Source organism: Rosa chinensis, chromosome 5 (assembly GCF_002994745.2).
Source record: "Rosa chinensis cultivar Old Blush chromosome 5, RchiOBHm-V2, whole genome shotgun sequence".
Classification (NCBI taxonomy): domain Eukaryota; kingdom Viridiplantae; phylum Streptophyta; class Magnoliopsida; order Rosales; family Rosaceae; genus Rosa; species Rosa chinensis.
This window is the reverse complement of record NC_037092.1, coordinates 10,429,805-10,444,809: the sequence shown is the minus strand read 5'-3', so window position 1 is coordinate 10,444,809 and position 15,005 is coordinate 10,429,805. Positions and strand designations below refer to the sequence as shown.

General features: G+C 37.6%; 3 protein-coding genes across 3 annotated transcripts; 2 read left to right on the top strand and 1 right to left on the bottom strand.

The window, feature by feature from the left end:
- Positions 1–1,156: 1,156 nt before the first annotated feature.
- On the bottom strand, positions 1,157–4,114 carry LOC112168249 (BAG family molecular chaperone regulator 3). The gene is made up of 4 exons (XM_024305370.2): positions 3,753–4,114; positions 3,111–3,367; positions 1,762–1,908; positions 1,157–1,580 (listed from the first exon to the last, which is right to left on the bottom strand). Exons 1-4 carry the CDS (start codon positions 3,964–3,966, stop codon positions 1,440–1,442), a joined length of 759 nt encoding a protein of 252 aa, XP_024161138.1. The 5' UTR covers positions 3,967–4,114; the 3' UTR covers positions 1,157–1,439.
- Positions 4,115–6,674: 2,560 nt separating this feature from the next.
- LOC112202480 (mediator of RNA polymerase II transcription subunit 19a) lies at positions 6,675–9,881 on the top strand. The gene is made up of 7 exons (XM_040519541.1): positions 6,675–6,808; positions 7,300–7,330; positions 8,418–8,457; positions 8,550–8,701; positions 8,829–9,035; positions 9,571–9,635; positions 9,797–9,881. The coding sequence occupies exons 4-7, from the start codon at positions 8,570–8,572 to the stop codon at positions 9,807–9,809; spliced, it is 417 nt and encodes a 138-aa protein (XP_040375475.1). The 5' UTR covers positions 6,675–6,808; positions 7,300–7,330; positions 8,418–8,457; positions 8,550–8,569; the 3' UTR covers positions 9,810–9,881.
- A 2,840-nt stretch (positions 9,882–12,721) lies between these two features.
- Positions 12,722–14,269, top strand: LOC112203105 (phenylacetaldehyde synthase). Its single transcript, XM_024344123.1, has one exon. It carries the CDS (start codon positions 12,722–12,724, stop codon positions 14,267–14,269), a length of 1,548 nt encoding a protein of 515 aa, XP_024199891.1.
- The last annotated feature ends 736 nt before the right edge of the window (positions 14,270–15,005 follow it).

The following is a 15,005-nucleotide window of genomic DNA, read 5'->3' as shown; positions in this document are numbered from 1 at the left end:
TCAATACCATCATGACAAGAGCAAATCCATCACTTGTGCTTGGGTCTGAGTAATTAATCATCAACGTTCGGATAAGCTATTCTTTGAGTTGTTTATCTTTCTTGGCACTAGATATATATTATGGTTTTCTTAGATTGTTCTGGGCACTTTCTACCTTGATTGCTACATCAAGCAATTCAAAGGAGGTGTCCTCTAGCGGCCAAAAGCGAAGGGAGGACTCTTTCTTTTTTCTTTCAATTAATTTCAATGATATCTAATCTCTCTACTTATGGGTTTTACATCAACAAAAGATTGAATCTTTTTCAGTGTGAACTCCCAGTTCACTTCAACCTTTCTGGATATTGCTTCTTCCATGGCCATCAAAGCCTTCAGCTTTCTGAGTCCAATAAGTAAATTTTTATCAGATTCTATCTGGGTTTTCTCTGATTATGGAAATTAATCCGGTTTTTGGAGAGTGTGATTAGATTTTGAAGTGAGGTTTTGCTGGAAAAAATAATTGCAGTGGGGTTCGAATCTGGCCGATCATAGCAATCTTGTTCCAGATTATCAGGAAATCAAGCTATTCTCGGGGAGGGAGGGGGAGAAAGAGAGATGACAGAGAGACTAGACGAGGGTAATTTTGGAAACTGAACACACATCATCAATCAAAAAATATTATAAAAATAGAGAGGAGTGTAGTTTACAAAAAGGGGAGTGCAAATTTCACTCCCCTGTTTTTTTTGGGGGATATAACAAAGAAATGACATTTGGGTGTATAAGAAAGTTGTTTACACTCACATATTTAACCTGAAAAATATAATTTGTGCTGCCATTTTCCAAACATATTCCCATTTGCAAATTATTGAAACAGAAATTGACACCAATAATAATGTTGAAACAATGAAAACTCATGGACCAAATATGGATTTGAACCTTTTTCTCTACTGATCGAAAGGAAGGGTAGAACAGTTGTTTCCTACATCTTATATAGGTGTTCTCTTTTATATGAACTTGTGTGCTTATCACAGTTTGGATCATAATCGCCGATTACGTGAAATCATGTCAGCGTATTGGTACAAGTCAAACATCAAGCAACAAAGTATAAGGATTGATGCTCACGACTTGACACGACCATAGGACCATACCTTAATTATTGGCAACATTTATCTTCTGGATCAAATTCAAACACTTCTTGGTCTACCAGCGCCACTTCATGAGGGGTACAAGTTCAACTTGAGGAAACTGTCCACAAATTTCTGGCATAATAGTATCAAAGGGTCTTGACAAAAATGCATTCTTCTAACTGTATATGTAACTTATAATAACCAACACTTATTGGCAAAGTTAATGGAGGAAAAGCTATAAGTACAGGTAGGTATCTCTCTTTGCTGCTCTCGAGCTAATTACATAGAATGAATGAGCAAAGAAGATCGAAAGATGCGGTGGTGATCGAACAAAGATTAATCAAAGAATTCCCATTTGGCTGTAGTCGGAGGAGGATCAAAGGTTTCCCACTTGGTTGTCACAACCACAGGCTTTACCTTTGCATTTGATATCTTCATCGCATCAAGAGTTTCAACACATTTCTGCACCCTCTTGCCCTGCAAAAGCAATTTTAAAAATTAGCCACTTCTCGTTGGAAAGGCTTGATTCATAAGATTTTTATTAGATTTTCTGGTATACAATTTGTATTAAAAAGCAAGAAATATCGAGACCAGAAGCGGATCCAAATAGTCTAGTGATAAACTAATGGCATGCATCATAATTTTAGAAAATATATACCTGCAAACTCTTTTGAGCAGAAGCATCTCCTTCTGCAGAAATGTTGTCCAGCTTGATTGCTTGTCTCATAAGCATCTCAATTAGTGTGGTGATCTGAACTTCTGGTACCCTGACTCCATTTGAGATAGATTTTTCAATAGCAGAGACCTATTAAAAAAGAAACTAGATAAGGTTAAGAATCTATACCTTTCATATAGTGTAAAGATTTAAAGGTATGCATGCATGGTGATGGTGTGAGACAAAGAAAAGGAAAGAGCTATGCAGGTAAAAGGACAAGAGAGAACAGAATTAGATTCCCTAAAGTTTCCTAAACTGGTACATGAATGATGTCTAGAATCACAGTGAGAATATTGGGTTTTTTGGAATATCTACCTAACAAGTTTTCTTTTTGACAGAAGGATCTGGTGTTTACTCAGATATAGACAAATTATGCAATCAAACATTCAAATGTGGTAGCACATCAAACTACATTTTAGGTGTATATACCCAATATGAAATTACACCATGTACTTAGTGGGCAGTAAGCTTCACCTAAAACCGAAACCTTAAAATAGACACTTCAACTTTCCATAATATTGTTGGGACTTGGGAGATCAAATTCAAGTGTTTATTAGACCCCAAAATCAAGTCTTTATTAATATGAGGAGTTTATCAACCAAACTCATTTAACAGTAATCCCTAACCCACATTGAATACTCAACCATAGTGTTCTCTATTCAACTTGTGTTTATGCATGGATTTCAACGGAGGGAAATAATATATGTGCGTAACTGGTCGTTAGCCGTTAATGTACATGACTAATTTAAAAAATCTCATGTACATTCACCAAACAAACCTTCTAGACAAGTCATTACGCTTAGTTCTCAGCCACATATAGACAACTGAAAGGAGCAATAACTTCGAGACTTTAAAATAACAATCGGATGATTCGGATAAAAAAAAAAAATTGAAAATTCCCGAGAATCAGCTGCAAATTGATCCAAACTACCAACAATATCGAATTAATAGCATGCATGCTTTAACAACCATGCAATCACTGATTTTAACTGATTCACTGCCAGAAATTAAAATCACTCTCAGTGTTGCCGCAGGTCATCAGAGTCCCATCTCATAATTAGGTCTCAGAAAAAAATAATGGAAGGGTCCACGTTGGTCCATCAACCACCAGAGCACATTTCACTTTCAGTCTTTCACAGTTCGATGCAAACAGACCCTACTAAACCCACAACTTCATGCTCAACATTCTAACACGTTAATCCCAGCTGTCTCACCCACTTTCTTCACTCAATCTCAAAAAAAAAAAAACAGAAAAAAAGAGAGACTAATAGTGAGGTGTGGGTTTTGCTCACCTGCTCCGCGAGCTTGTCGACCTCCAAGCACACGTCCGAGATGGCGCGATGAGCGGTCTGGATCTTCGCTTTCCTCCGCATGTCATTGGCTCTTCTCTCGATGCTCGCTGGGTCCTCGATTAGCATGACTTTTGATCGGTCTTTGACTCCGCACATGTCCAAGTACTCCCTGTTTTCTCGCTCTTTTCCCCTGAATATTAGCCTCTGGTCTCCGGGCTGTAACCCCGTCTCTGCCGTAAGAACCTTCTTCAACTCCCCTGCAAAGTCAAAATTACCATTCTATCCTCAGCGTTGATCACAGTTTCGCCACCGACATTGTATTCAAATGGACGCCACCGTCATTCACACGCGCGTTATAAAGTAACTTTCCCTCCAAATAAATGTTCATTACTCGTTTGGTTGACGTGAAAAGCGTGATAATTACTAAGTTACCTCTATTCTCTAGGAATCAATCAAGTACACAAAAAAGTTAGATTCATCTTCCTTTAATTAGTGTCGCTAATGAATTCTAATGTTACTCTAAATGAACGGTTTTGCTTATGAAAATGTAAACTTGTAAAGTAATAACTCGTTAATCGTCAGTTCACGCACCAAAGTGAATCTAAGAATTGTTTAAAGAAAATATGGATGAATGTAACGTACCAAAGGTGGATTGAGAGCTGGCGGAGATCTCGTACCGGAGAGCACCGAAAGCAATCCGAAGCCGTAAGTTCGGAACCGGGGCAACGTCAGATGACTTGTCGACTCTTTTCTGGACCAACATTCCTCCCGGTCTCATTTCCCACTCAACTTCCTCGTCCTTGGTCGTAGAAGACGGCATGTCCCTGCCGTACGGAGTCGACCTTCTCTTCATCATTTTCAAATCCCGACCAAACCTTCCCGGAAAAGGGTCCTCAAACACTCGAATCTTTGTGTTGGGGTTTATGGTTTTTCTAGGCGAAAATATCTCACGACGGCGCGAATGAATGCGCTGTTTTCTGCCGACACAACCAGGGTGTCAAATGTGGTTAGGGTTTTTATAGTGCCGGGCGGGGCTGTTCTTTCGGTTCGAAAGCTTAAGGAAATTTACTGGGACATTATTCCACCAATCCGAGACATGACACGTGTTCCTGTCTGTCATTTTAGTGTGGAGTGACAGCTAAGCGCAGAAGAGAGAGAAAGCTCTACCGACAATTCCAAGCAACCACACCCCTACTTCCATTTTTGTAACTACTGACACGTGGATGATTCTGACTGGAATGTGACTGTGCTGGGTGGTCTTCGTTTTCACCGGAGAGATAGGTTTGCACGTGACGTTAGGTGGGGCCGGCAAAAATGACTCTCAGCTGGAGTAGTAGAAACTTTGTAGACCAGAGAAGGGTTTGGTGTGAGTGTGTGATGGAGGACCGTCCGATGGCGTATAAAGTCATTTGATCGGAGGGTGGAGAGTGATGTACGGCTTCAAGGATTGTTGCTTAGATTAGTAACAGATTGATGTAAGGGGATAATTAACGCTTTAACAACTCTCTGGTTGGTGTGTATAATCAAGATTGATTAAGCATTTGACCAATGCAGCTTAACGTATTCCGGTGAGTTAAGGTGGCGGTCCAATTTTCATAATTGATGTAAATCAACTTAGAAATAAAGGAATGAGATCGAGTAAAGTGTTCTTCAGAGGGTTTAGTAGAAAATGTGTACGGGCGAGTGTTCTATTTGATATAAGAGCATCTTTAGCAGACTCTCTATTTTTGCTCCTTAGCTATTTTGGAGAGCATGTTTAGTTTTTTATATATTTTAGCTGTTGCACCAGACTCCTAAGTGGCTCTCTATTATAACTTTTAGCTATCTCGCTCCTAAATATAGAGAGCGAGATGAGGCTCTCTATAATTTAAAACATTCATTTTGAGTTATTTTATATAACATATAAATATATTTAAACTATTTAATCTTCATTTAAAATATAATATAAACTCAAAACAAGCTAGAATAGAGAGCACTGATGCAGACGTATTTCTAAAATGGCTAGCCAAAATGACTATTTAGCTACTTTAGCTAAAATTTGACTCAAAAATAGCTAGCATTGCTAAAGATGCTCTAAGGTATCGGATTTTACAAAAACATATTGCTGAAGCTTTTTAAGCCCTAGGATGGAAATAATTATTTTTAATTTTTGGTAAAGGTGAGGATAATCAAGGTATTTTACTTTCACTAATCATTTAAAAGTGATGTCGAATCACCATCACCATCTAGTAGAATGTTATTGATTGAATCACCATACTATTTAACTCTAAGAGGTGGATATACATCGTTTCAAAAAAAAGAAGAAAAAAAAAAGAGGTGAATACATCATTTATACTTGATAAATGAGTTGACGTAATAAATAGTTTGATTTCATAACATAAAAAACTTCAATAACCCTTTATTGGTGAAGTGAGATTGCTATATAAGCAATAACATGTCAAGGTAGGGATGAACAAAGCATCAACCATAGATTCTCAGCGCCCCTCCATAACTTAACTAGGTGGGGAAAGGGCCACGATTGAGACTGGCATTGCCCATCTTCTACTGAAGGTAGCTCAATTATCTGCTGATGACCAATTTTGATTGCTAAATGAGGTCAAATGGTTGTATAACAACAGGTACTTCTACTTAATTAAGAATCCAATTCATCAAACACCCGCAAAAAAATAGACCACACTATAATGACAAATGAAAAGTGTACCTTTCTTTTTTCAAACGAAAATTGTAAAGTACTTTTAATTTATATAAAAAAATGGCATGGGTAGGTTGATGATTAAGAAATGACGGACATGGGTCATGGGGTAGTTCATAGTTGCAAGATGATGAAAACGACAAAGGTACCAACTATTTGAGTTACCAAAAGTGACATATCGTACCAATTGCCATCAACGAGTTGTCTCCACTTTCGGATTAGTTGAACTACTATTAAGACCTCTTCTTTTTTCTACTTTCAATTGGAAAAGTTGAACTTGCCCTGTTCATGATCGTCAATGATTTCTCTAGTTTTAGGACATAGTAGATCGAGACCAAATGGTAAATATTCCGCTTTTCATTCGTTAAGACACATTTGATGTTTAAAGTGGGGAAGATAAAATCTGAAATGAACCGGCCAGTTTGATATGGCTTTGGCTTGAAAAATGCTACTTACCTAGAACACATTGATTGCTTTTGATTCGGTTCTTGGTTTGCTGCTTTAAACCACGGTTTTTTTTTTTCTTTTAAAGAGGATCAAAGAATTTCACTCTTACCCCTATAGTGACTCAAATCCAGGATCTGGATCCTAAGTAGTGGGCGCTCTAACCACTGAGCTAATACGACGGGTTAAATTCAACTCTTCATCTCGTTTTCTTTTGGGTTGTGGAACTGGAACCGAACCCAACCGCCTGATTGGTTTCATGCTTCAGCCCACTAGTAAAGCTAAAGCTAATGTTATTGGGCTTCATGCTTCAGCCCACCAGTCCACACAGAAAGTGTGATGTCACGTTTATCATATTTTGGCGGGAACAAATCCCGTAAATCCGATAGGACGCAGGAACAGGTACTACCGCTCGTAGGAGATCAAAACTCAAAAGGGAGTTTCTCCCTCTAACTCAAAACCTAAATGTTAAAACTTCAACTCAAAACCTAAATTATCGATTATCAGCGATCAGCCCCCAACCGCCGATCTCCAACATCCAATACGGCGTGTCGTTTTTCAGGTCTCGCTCTCTTATCTCTGAAGCAATTTTTGATAGACGTAATATCATTGAACCTGAAGCAGATTAGATGAACAACGAAGAAACTTGGGTTTTGCTTTGAATCTTTTTTTTTCATTTTTTTTCATTAGAGATTTCTTTGTTGTTTGTAAGTTTAGCTTTGTTTTTTCTAATGGGTCTTTGATAATATATAATGGGTAATCGGCATTGGTTCTCAATCGTAAGATTTTCTAGTAAAGTTTGCAACTTTAATTTGATTTCTTTTCAAAATTTGTTTCTGGGGGTTTTAAGAGAGTTTTATGCTAGAGATCCTCTTAAAGTAGGTTTCTTTCTGCTAGTTTTTGTCATGCTGTTACTGAGATATTGATTTATTTGGTTTCAAATACCTTATGGTTAAAATGCTTGATAGCCACTACATTGCTTATGTTTCATTAACTTTTTTCTTCGAAGTTAAATGATGGAAGAAGTTGATTGGAACTTTTGTTGTTGAACAGATGGATCTTGACGCGAAAAGGTTTGGAAGAGGTAAGAATGCTTGGATGACGAGAGGTCTTTTTATGTTGATTATTTGTTTTTTGTATGGGCTTGACTGCTGTTAAGTTTATGTATTTGCCGCATAAGATTTTAGTTATGCAGTCCTTCATACGGCGCTCTTATTATTATCTTAGGCATATATCCAAAATATTGTTGAACTGTTTTAGTTTGTCTCTTTGTTCTCATGTCTGTGAACTTATCACTTCCTATTTATTCATTGCCTCTGAAAGTGTCCTATAAGTTATGGTTGTGCCTATAGTTTTTTAAGAATTTGTTCAAGAAGAAAAGTAAGGACAAAAAGATGGTACAATGCGTCACATATAAAGAATTATAGTCTCTTCTTGTGTATGCCACTAAAAGGCCTTTGAGAACCACATAAAATCTATGTCTTTTCATCTAATATACTTATTTTCAAAGATCTTTCTGTATGTTGTTTGAAATCATCACTTTGTGGTACAGCCATTTGGGTTTGTTTCTGGATTCACTGTTCAGAGCTTCACGTATGGAGAATTTCACGTGAAGTTTAAACTCAGTGATATAGCAATTTGAGCTTTACTGGACCCTTTTGATCGTGAAATGATCATTTGGAAGAGTTCTCAGCAGTTTACCACTCAAACATATTGTTCTTTGAAATTTGCTGTATCTGGTCACATGAGTCTCACCACCCACACTCAGCAAGCACACAGCAATTTGGACAGAGTTTAGATTCATGTGCATTATGGTTTATCTATGGTTGTAGTAATAGTGGCTTCATTACCCTTAACTTCTTTTTAATTTGTGTGTACTGTTAATCTATTCTATGTGTCGCCCTATGCAAAGTAAATCTATGCTTGTAGTAATAGTGGCTTCATTACCCTTAACTTCTTTTTAATTTGTCTGTACTGTTAATCTATTCTATGTGTCGCCCTATGCAAAGTAAATCTATGGTTGTAGTAATAGTGGCTTCATTACCCTTAACTTCTTTTTAATTTGTGTGTACTGTTAATCTGTTCTATGTGTTGCCCTATGCAAAGTAAATCACCGTAACTCCCGCTGCATTTTTATCAAGGAGCTGTCTTGAACCTTGAATGATTATCAGGGCCTCGGGAACTTGGTGGTGCTGCCAATCTCATTAATCAGTATAAGCTTTGGCCTTATCATGAATTCTTTTGCAAAAGGTCGCTTCCTTTATCAGAGACTCATTATCTTCATAATGTGGTGGGAGACACAGAGATCAGGAAAGGGGAGGGGATGAAATTGGATCAGCTATTTGAGAACACCCCTTATATGAGAGAAAGGAATGCAAACATACATCCTTTCGATTTGGGTATGCTTAGTGAAGCTTTCCGAATAAAGGAGACAACTCCTGTTCATTTACCTTCCGTAAGACATCTCATACCTATGTGTTTGTTTGTTTGTTCTGTTGGTCCTTTCTTTTTGGGTGGGTAGAGATGGCTGCTCGGTGTTTTGAATTTTGTGATATAGAGGCATTTCTGCATGGTGATAACAGGCCGAGAAAGGGATTCGTACCTCAGTGGTGAAGTCAAAGGGTGAGTTAGAAGACAAGGAAAGGAAGCATAAAAAGAACAAAGACAAGGATAAGGATCGTAAGAAGCACAAAAAACGTCGCAAGGACAACCTCGGTGATGCTGATTACAGCAATAAGAATGTTACTAATGGCTTGAAAACTGTGCAGTTGAAGGAACAGCCAGATATGGTAGGCACATAACTCGTTTTTATTTCCCATCTATGGATCGCATGGCTTGACTACTACCCTTCTCTATTGTTGACATGATTTTGGAGCCAAACAATTGATGACACCTTCTTAGATGGTTGGTCATTTATACATATGCATTGACTGGGATGTAGCATGTAGGATGTTTTGGTCAGTGACATGGTAATCATTAGCATGGTTCTGTGCCACTTGTGTTCATCTTTAAGTTTTTTAAGAAAAAGATATTGGAATTTGTAAGTGGTACAATGGTTTGACTGTTCTGTTCAGTTTGTTGTGATGGCAATGTTTGTATGAAATATTTTGGATCACAATGATTTGGGACTTCATGACAGTGCATTATACCACAATTCAACATAATGTACTCTCCAAGTTGTTCCATTAGATTAACTTCAACAGAAACTGCTGCCTTAACATGATTGTGTTTAACATGAGTTGTTTCGAGAAAAAAAAGTAATTTAATTTTACATCTCCTTGGATCTACATTCCTGATGCCTTTTATTTATTTACTTTTTCACAGTTCATTCAGAAGAGGAGGCTCAATGGTTATGAAGATCTTTCTGTCCGTGAAAATAAAAGAGTGAGGTAATGGAGGCAACACAGAGCTTTTGAGAAGGATTTTTTTGCTGTTAATCACATTGTTATTTGCTTATATACTTCTCTTTTGTGAAAATTCATGTTGTTGTTATACTTTTCCTTTCATTTTCTTAATTGTGAATATTTCTTGTCAATTTTATCATCATCAGAATCCAAAGATAACTGAGAATGGCAAGCTAAAGGTGACTCCTTGACGGGTTGAAAACACATTGCTTAGATTTGTCTGGATTTTATGACATGCTCAAAAATTTTCAGGTAAATATTCTATTAATTTGATCAATTCAAGAGAACTAGGAAAACTATAAAAGTATTGTAGACCATGTAAATCTTGAATCCTCTTTGTCATGAACACAATAGCTCGGTTCTTATGTCAAATTGATAGGAATATAACACAAAATAGTATGGCTTTATAGTATACGAAGAAACCCACTGCTGGGTTGGGTCATTAGTTGGTACCATCAAGTTTAGTACAGTTTGTATTTGTGTGTCTTTTACAAATCATACTAAGTAGGAGAACTAGTATTGTTATGGAAAGTTTGAGTTGATAGAAATAGGCCCCCTTCAACTATATTCCCTTTTATAACTGAATAAAATTTGGGATTGTTTGTGTAGAACTGAAGAAAGTATCTGTGTGTTACTGGGAAGTCTAGGAATTGTGAAAGGCCTCATAAACGATCAAGTTGTGATACCAAGTTTGTGATCACTACAGAGAATTAGCAGCTTGCTCTTTCTATTTGTTGTTGTTTATCGATGACCTAATATGTTAGTTTCGCAAGTAATAAGTTTCATAAGAAGAGTCATTAGTGGTAAGTTTGTTATAAAGTTGTTCTCATTGAACTTGCTCTTAAATTCAACAGTTTTCATTTTGTTCTTGTGTTTCTGCAGTCAACAACTACTCTGGATGTTACCGTCTAGGATGAGTCCACCGTATATTAGTTGGAGCATTGAAGGAGGCATTGGTCAGAGCTGTTTTCTCCCATCTTGCTTTGTTTATTTGAATTTTGAAATCTGGATTTGGATGGCAATGTGGACATCGAATCAATTCCAGATTTATGGATATATTGATAGCCATGTTGATCACAAACTACAAAACCAGCTGCAGATGAGATATCTTGTCTGACTATTGAAATTGAGTTTGATATGAGGAGAATCCAGCGGTTTCTGATTGATAATTTTACCATGTCACCCTTTTTTTTTGGGGTGGGGGTGGGGGTTGGGGTGGTTGCATTGAGCAGAATGAGGGTTGGCATTCCAATATTGATCGCCAAACACAGAAGTGGCCATAAGAACTAGAAGGTTTTTTATTCTTTCATGCCAAAGCTGCCAACAAACAACTAAGCTAGAATTTTACCAGTGTATTGTTCAAAGAAAAAAGAAAAAAGAAGAATTTTACCATAGTGAACCATTTGCTGGACCTTCTAAACCCACGTAAGAAGAACTAATTAAGAATGGAATACTTGTCTCGTTAGCACCGAACTAGCTGTTGCATCATGAATTCAGACTATTCAGTCCATCCCTGAATTGATTCTACATACCTGTAGAAGTTCAATTATGTAGGGAGCTACTGTACTTTAGTAAAGAATCATATCTTGAATCATTTTGGCTAAAAGAAAACGTGCCATCTACATGAACCACTGGTTTTTTTATTTTCTTTTTTCTTTTCAAGTAGAAACATGAAAAGTTTAAAACTGAACACAATCTCTGGAGGCCCATACCAGTAAAGAGCAAGCCATACTGGAAAATGAATTGGCATTAACCCTGCAATAACTCCACTTGTAGAAACTCCAATCATTGATGATCCTTTCGTATCATCTACATAGAAATCCTATTATGTCCTTCAACTTTTATTTTAAATGCAACAAGAGTCGTTGATAAGAAATAGATTAAAAATTAAATCAATGAAAAACTGAATCATATGTTTATGCGAGTTGAGAGCTATACTAGAAAATAAAGTGGCATAGAAAAAGAATCAACTCACAAAACCCCCACACCAACTCTGTCTTTAAAAACTCCAACCAAATTTATAGTTCTGAAAAAAAAAATCCAATCAATTGATGGACTTTTATTTTTATTTTATATTTTTTAAGGAACTAAATTGAAATTATTTTATGCATCTAAGTTGTGCAGACAGTCTTTTAGACAAACAAATTATGTGACATAATGTCATAGTGACTCTGAATAAAAGAGTAAAAGATTCATCGAGTATTAGGTATATAAGTCGTGTTCACCTGCTCAATGAATTATTTGCTCAGTTGTGCTCAACCGCCGTTAGACTTAAATTATAGGGTGGAGAACAATAAAAATAGTTGGAGTTTGCTTATTTTCTTCTCTATTATCCACCAAAGCCAATGAATAGGAAGTTGCCAAGGTGCAATTAAAGGAGAATCTAGATAGTCTAGCACAAGTGACGAGTCAACTTCTAACCAAATGTACTTCCCATTCATGTACCAAGGAAGTTCAATAGCCTATATAAATGTCATAACCTTCGTTGCTATGGAACTAGAATTTAAATCTTGGAAGTAATTCAAAAACCAAGAACATGACTCTTCAAGTCACCAAAAATAGCACCAAAACCTCCAATACTTGCTTCATGTTTCCAAGCACCATACGAGTTAATCTTTACACACCTAATGACGTCAAACAACCTCAATCACTCTAGGGGCTCTCCGTAATCTACATTCTGCTCCAAAACTCTATAAGATGTGTAGATCTTGAACTTAACTATTCATTCCAGGCTGAACATGTTGGAAACTTGGAACACTTAAGAGTTTCTATATTAGGTAAATAAAACAAAAATAGATTTCTTCATCTTTTTGTGTTTTGGTCAAAGATTTCTTCATCTTTAATTCTTTATTAACCAAAAAAGATAACGAAAAAAGAGAAGGGACACGAGCCTTGAGAGTTGAGAGTGGAATAGCTGTTTCTTCATCCTACATGCACCTCTATATATACTCTTCAATATACCGCAAATTTAAAGCACAACTTGTCGAAAACCATTTTAAGCAGTTTCTATCCTTCGATCTTCTCTATCTTCTTTTGTAGTTGTTTTTAGTCCACTCTCTGTTACTGTTCATATGGGCAGCCTCCCGTTCCTCCATGATCCACTTGAAAACAGCTCTTCCCACCTGACCAAAGCCCTAGACACTGAAGAGTTCAGGAAACAAGGCCATATGGTCATAGACTTCATTGCAGATTATTACCAAAACATAGAAAAATACCCGGTTCTAAGCCGAGTAGAACCCGGGTATTTGAAAAAATGCCTACCAGAGTCTGCTCCATATAATCCTGAATCGATACAAACCATACTCCAAGATGTTAAAGATCACATTATTCCCGGCCTAACACATTGGCAAAGTCCCAATTTTTTCGCATACTTTTCTTCGACTGCAAGCACTGCTGGGTTTCTTGGCGAAATGCTCATAACTGGGTTCAATGTAGTGGGGTTCAATTGGGTTTCCTCGCCGGCTGCAACCGAGCTCGAACACATGGTCATGGATTGGCTCGCAGACATGCTTCAGCTTCCCAAGTCGTTTCATTTCTCTGGTAACGGTGGCGGTGTGTTACATGGGAGTACTTGCGAAGCCATTGTTTGCACAATGGCAGCTGCCAGGGACCAAATGCTAAGCCGAATTGGTAGCGAGAATTTGGGAAAGCTTGTTGTGTATGGTTCAGACCAAACACATAGCACACTTCAAAAAGCTACCCAAATTGTTGGAATCAACCCGGAGAACTTCAGGGCCATCAAGACTACAAAGTCAACTGGATTTGCACTATCACCTGCAATGCTAAGACTGACAATAAGTTCAGACAGAGCAAAAGGGCTAGTGCCACTTTTTCTATGTGCCACAATGGGCACAACCGCAACCACTGCTATAGATCCATTGGGGGCAGTGTGCAATGTAGCCAAAGATTATGGCATGTGGGTTCATGTGGATGCTGCATATGCAGGAAGTGCTTGCATTTGTCCAGAGTTTCGTCATTTCATTGATGGCGTTGAGGGTGCAAACTCATTTAGTTTCAACCCGCATAAATGGTTATTTACTGCAATGGACTGTTGCTGCCTTTGGGTTGAGAACCCAAGTGCATTAATAAATTCACTGTCGACGAATCTAGAGTATTTGAGGAACAAAGCCAGTGATACAAAGCAAGTTGTGGACTACAAAAACTGGCAAATAGCACTAAGCCGGAGGTTCCGGGCATTGAAGCTATGGCTTGTGCTAAGAAGCTACGGCGTGGCTAACCTTAGAAAATTTATTCGAAGCCATGTCAAAATAGCCAAGATTTTTGAAGGGCTTGTGAGAATGGACAATAGGTTTGAAATTGTGGTTCCTAGAAACTTCTCCTTGGTCTGTTTCAGGATTTCACTATCCGCAATAGTTAGTGATGATCATTATGATGGTGAGGAGTACAATATGGTAAACGAGATCAATTGCAAGTTGCTGGAGGCCATCAATGCATCAGGCTCTGTGTTCATGACTCATGCTGTGGTTGGAGGTGTCTACGTGCTACGGTGCGCAGTTGGTGCAACTCTAACTGAGGAAAAGCACATTCGAGAGGCCTGGAAGGCGGTGCAAGGCCAGGCACATACAATTCTCTCAGCATGTATTGTTGACTCTGCATAATCCTGGGAGATCTCCCAGCTAATATATAGTTGTTGGACACTGCGACCCAACACTAAATTATTTGTACCATTTGAGATTTTGAGTGTCTTTTATTTAATCATTCTAGCCTCATATATGTGTGAGATGCCGCCCATCTCACACTAGATGCCGATCGCAAATGGTACCAAATTTTCCTCACTTCTTCAATTTGTTCACATTTATGTGTTTTTTTTTTCTCTACTTTTTTTTAATCAAAGAAATAATTTTATAGATTGAAACTCAATTGAGTTGATTACAATCATATCGTAACATATCCATAATACATTCTTGGAGTGTTATCAAATTACAAGGAAATTATGCTAATCTCAAGCCAGAATAACCATTACATACCATTCTGCTGCTATCTATAGACAGAACATGAAGATATGGTAGTACCCACATTGGTATATAGAGATAGGTCAACTCATTGAATATCCAACGCTCACTCATTACAAAATAGCTTGAATCCTCATTCATTATTTACTCCGGAAGATTCACCAGTACCACATATGTTAAGCATAAATGTAGTTTGTTGGATCAAACCTCTAAGATCCCAAATACGAAACTCTAGAGAGCTTGAGCCCATCAGTATGGTCCACAGAAAAATCCAAGTCTAGCTTAGAGCCCGTAGTTAAGTTCACTTCCAAGCAATTTTCCAATTAGGCCCCTTGCTTTGGACCCCAAATCTTATTTTGGTTTGGGCCCCAAAACTGATTAG

What these genes read in the sequence shown, in the direction of transcription:
- LOC112202480 (XM_040519541.1), top strand. Translation starts at nt 8,570, where the DNA reads ATGAAATTGGATCAGCTATTTGAGAACACCCCTTATATGAGAGAAAGG. An exon ending in CTCCTGTTCATTTACCTTCC is followed by an intron (nt 8,702 to 8,828) that starts GTAAGACATCTC and finishes TGGTGATAACAG; the next exon opens with GCCGAGAAAGGGATTCGTAC. An exon ending in TGAAGGAACAGCCAGATATG is followed by an intron (nt 9,036 to 9,570) that starts GTAGGCACATAA and finishes ACTTTTTCACAG; the next exon opens with TTCATTCAGAAGAGGAGGCT.
- LOC112203105 (XM_024344123.1), top strand. Translation starts at nt 12,722, where the DNA reads ATGGGCAGCCTCCCGTTCCTCCATGATCCACTTGAAAACAGCTCTTCC.
- LOC112168249 (XM_024305370.2), bottom strand. Translation starts at nt 3,966, where the DNA reads ATGATGAAGAGAAGGTCGACTCCGTACGGCAGGGACATGCCGTCTTCT. An exon ending in TCGACAAGCTCGCGGAGCAG is followed by an intron (nt 1,909 to 3,110) that starts GTGAGCAAAACC and finishes CTTTTTTAATAG; the next exon opens with GTCTCTGCTATTGAAAAATC. An exon ending in CTGCTCAAAAGAGTTTGCAG is followed by an intron (nt 1,581 to 1,761) that starts GTATATATTTTC and finishes TTGCTTTTGCAG; the next exon opens with GGCAAGAGGGTGCAGAAATG.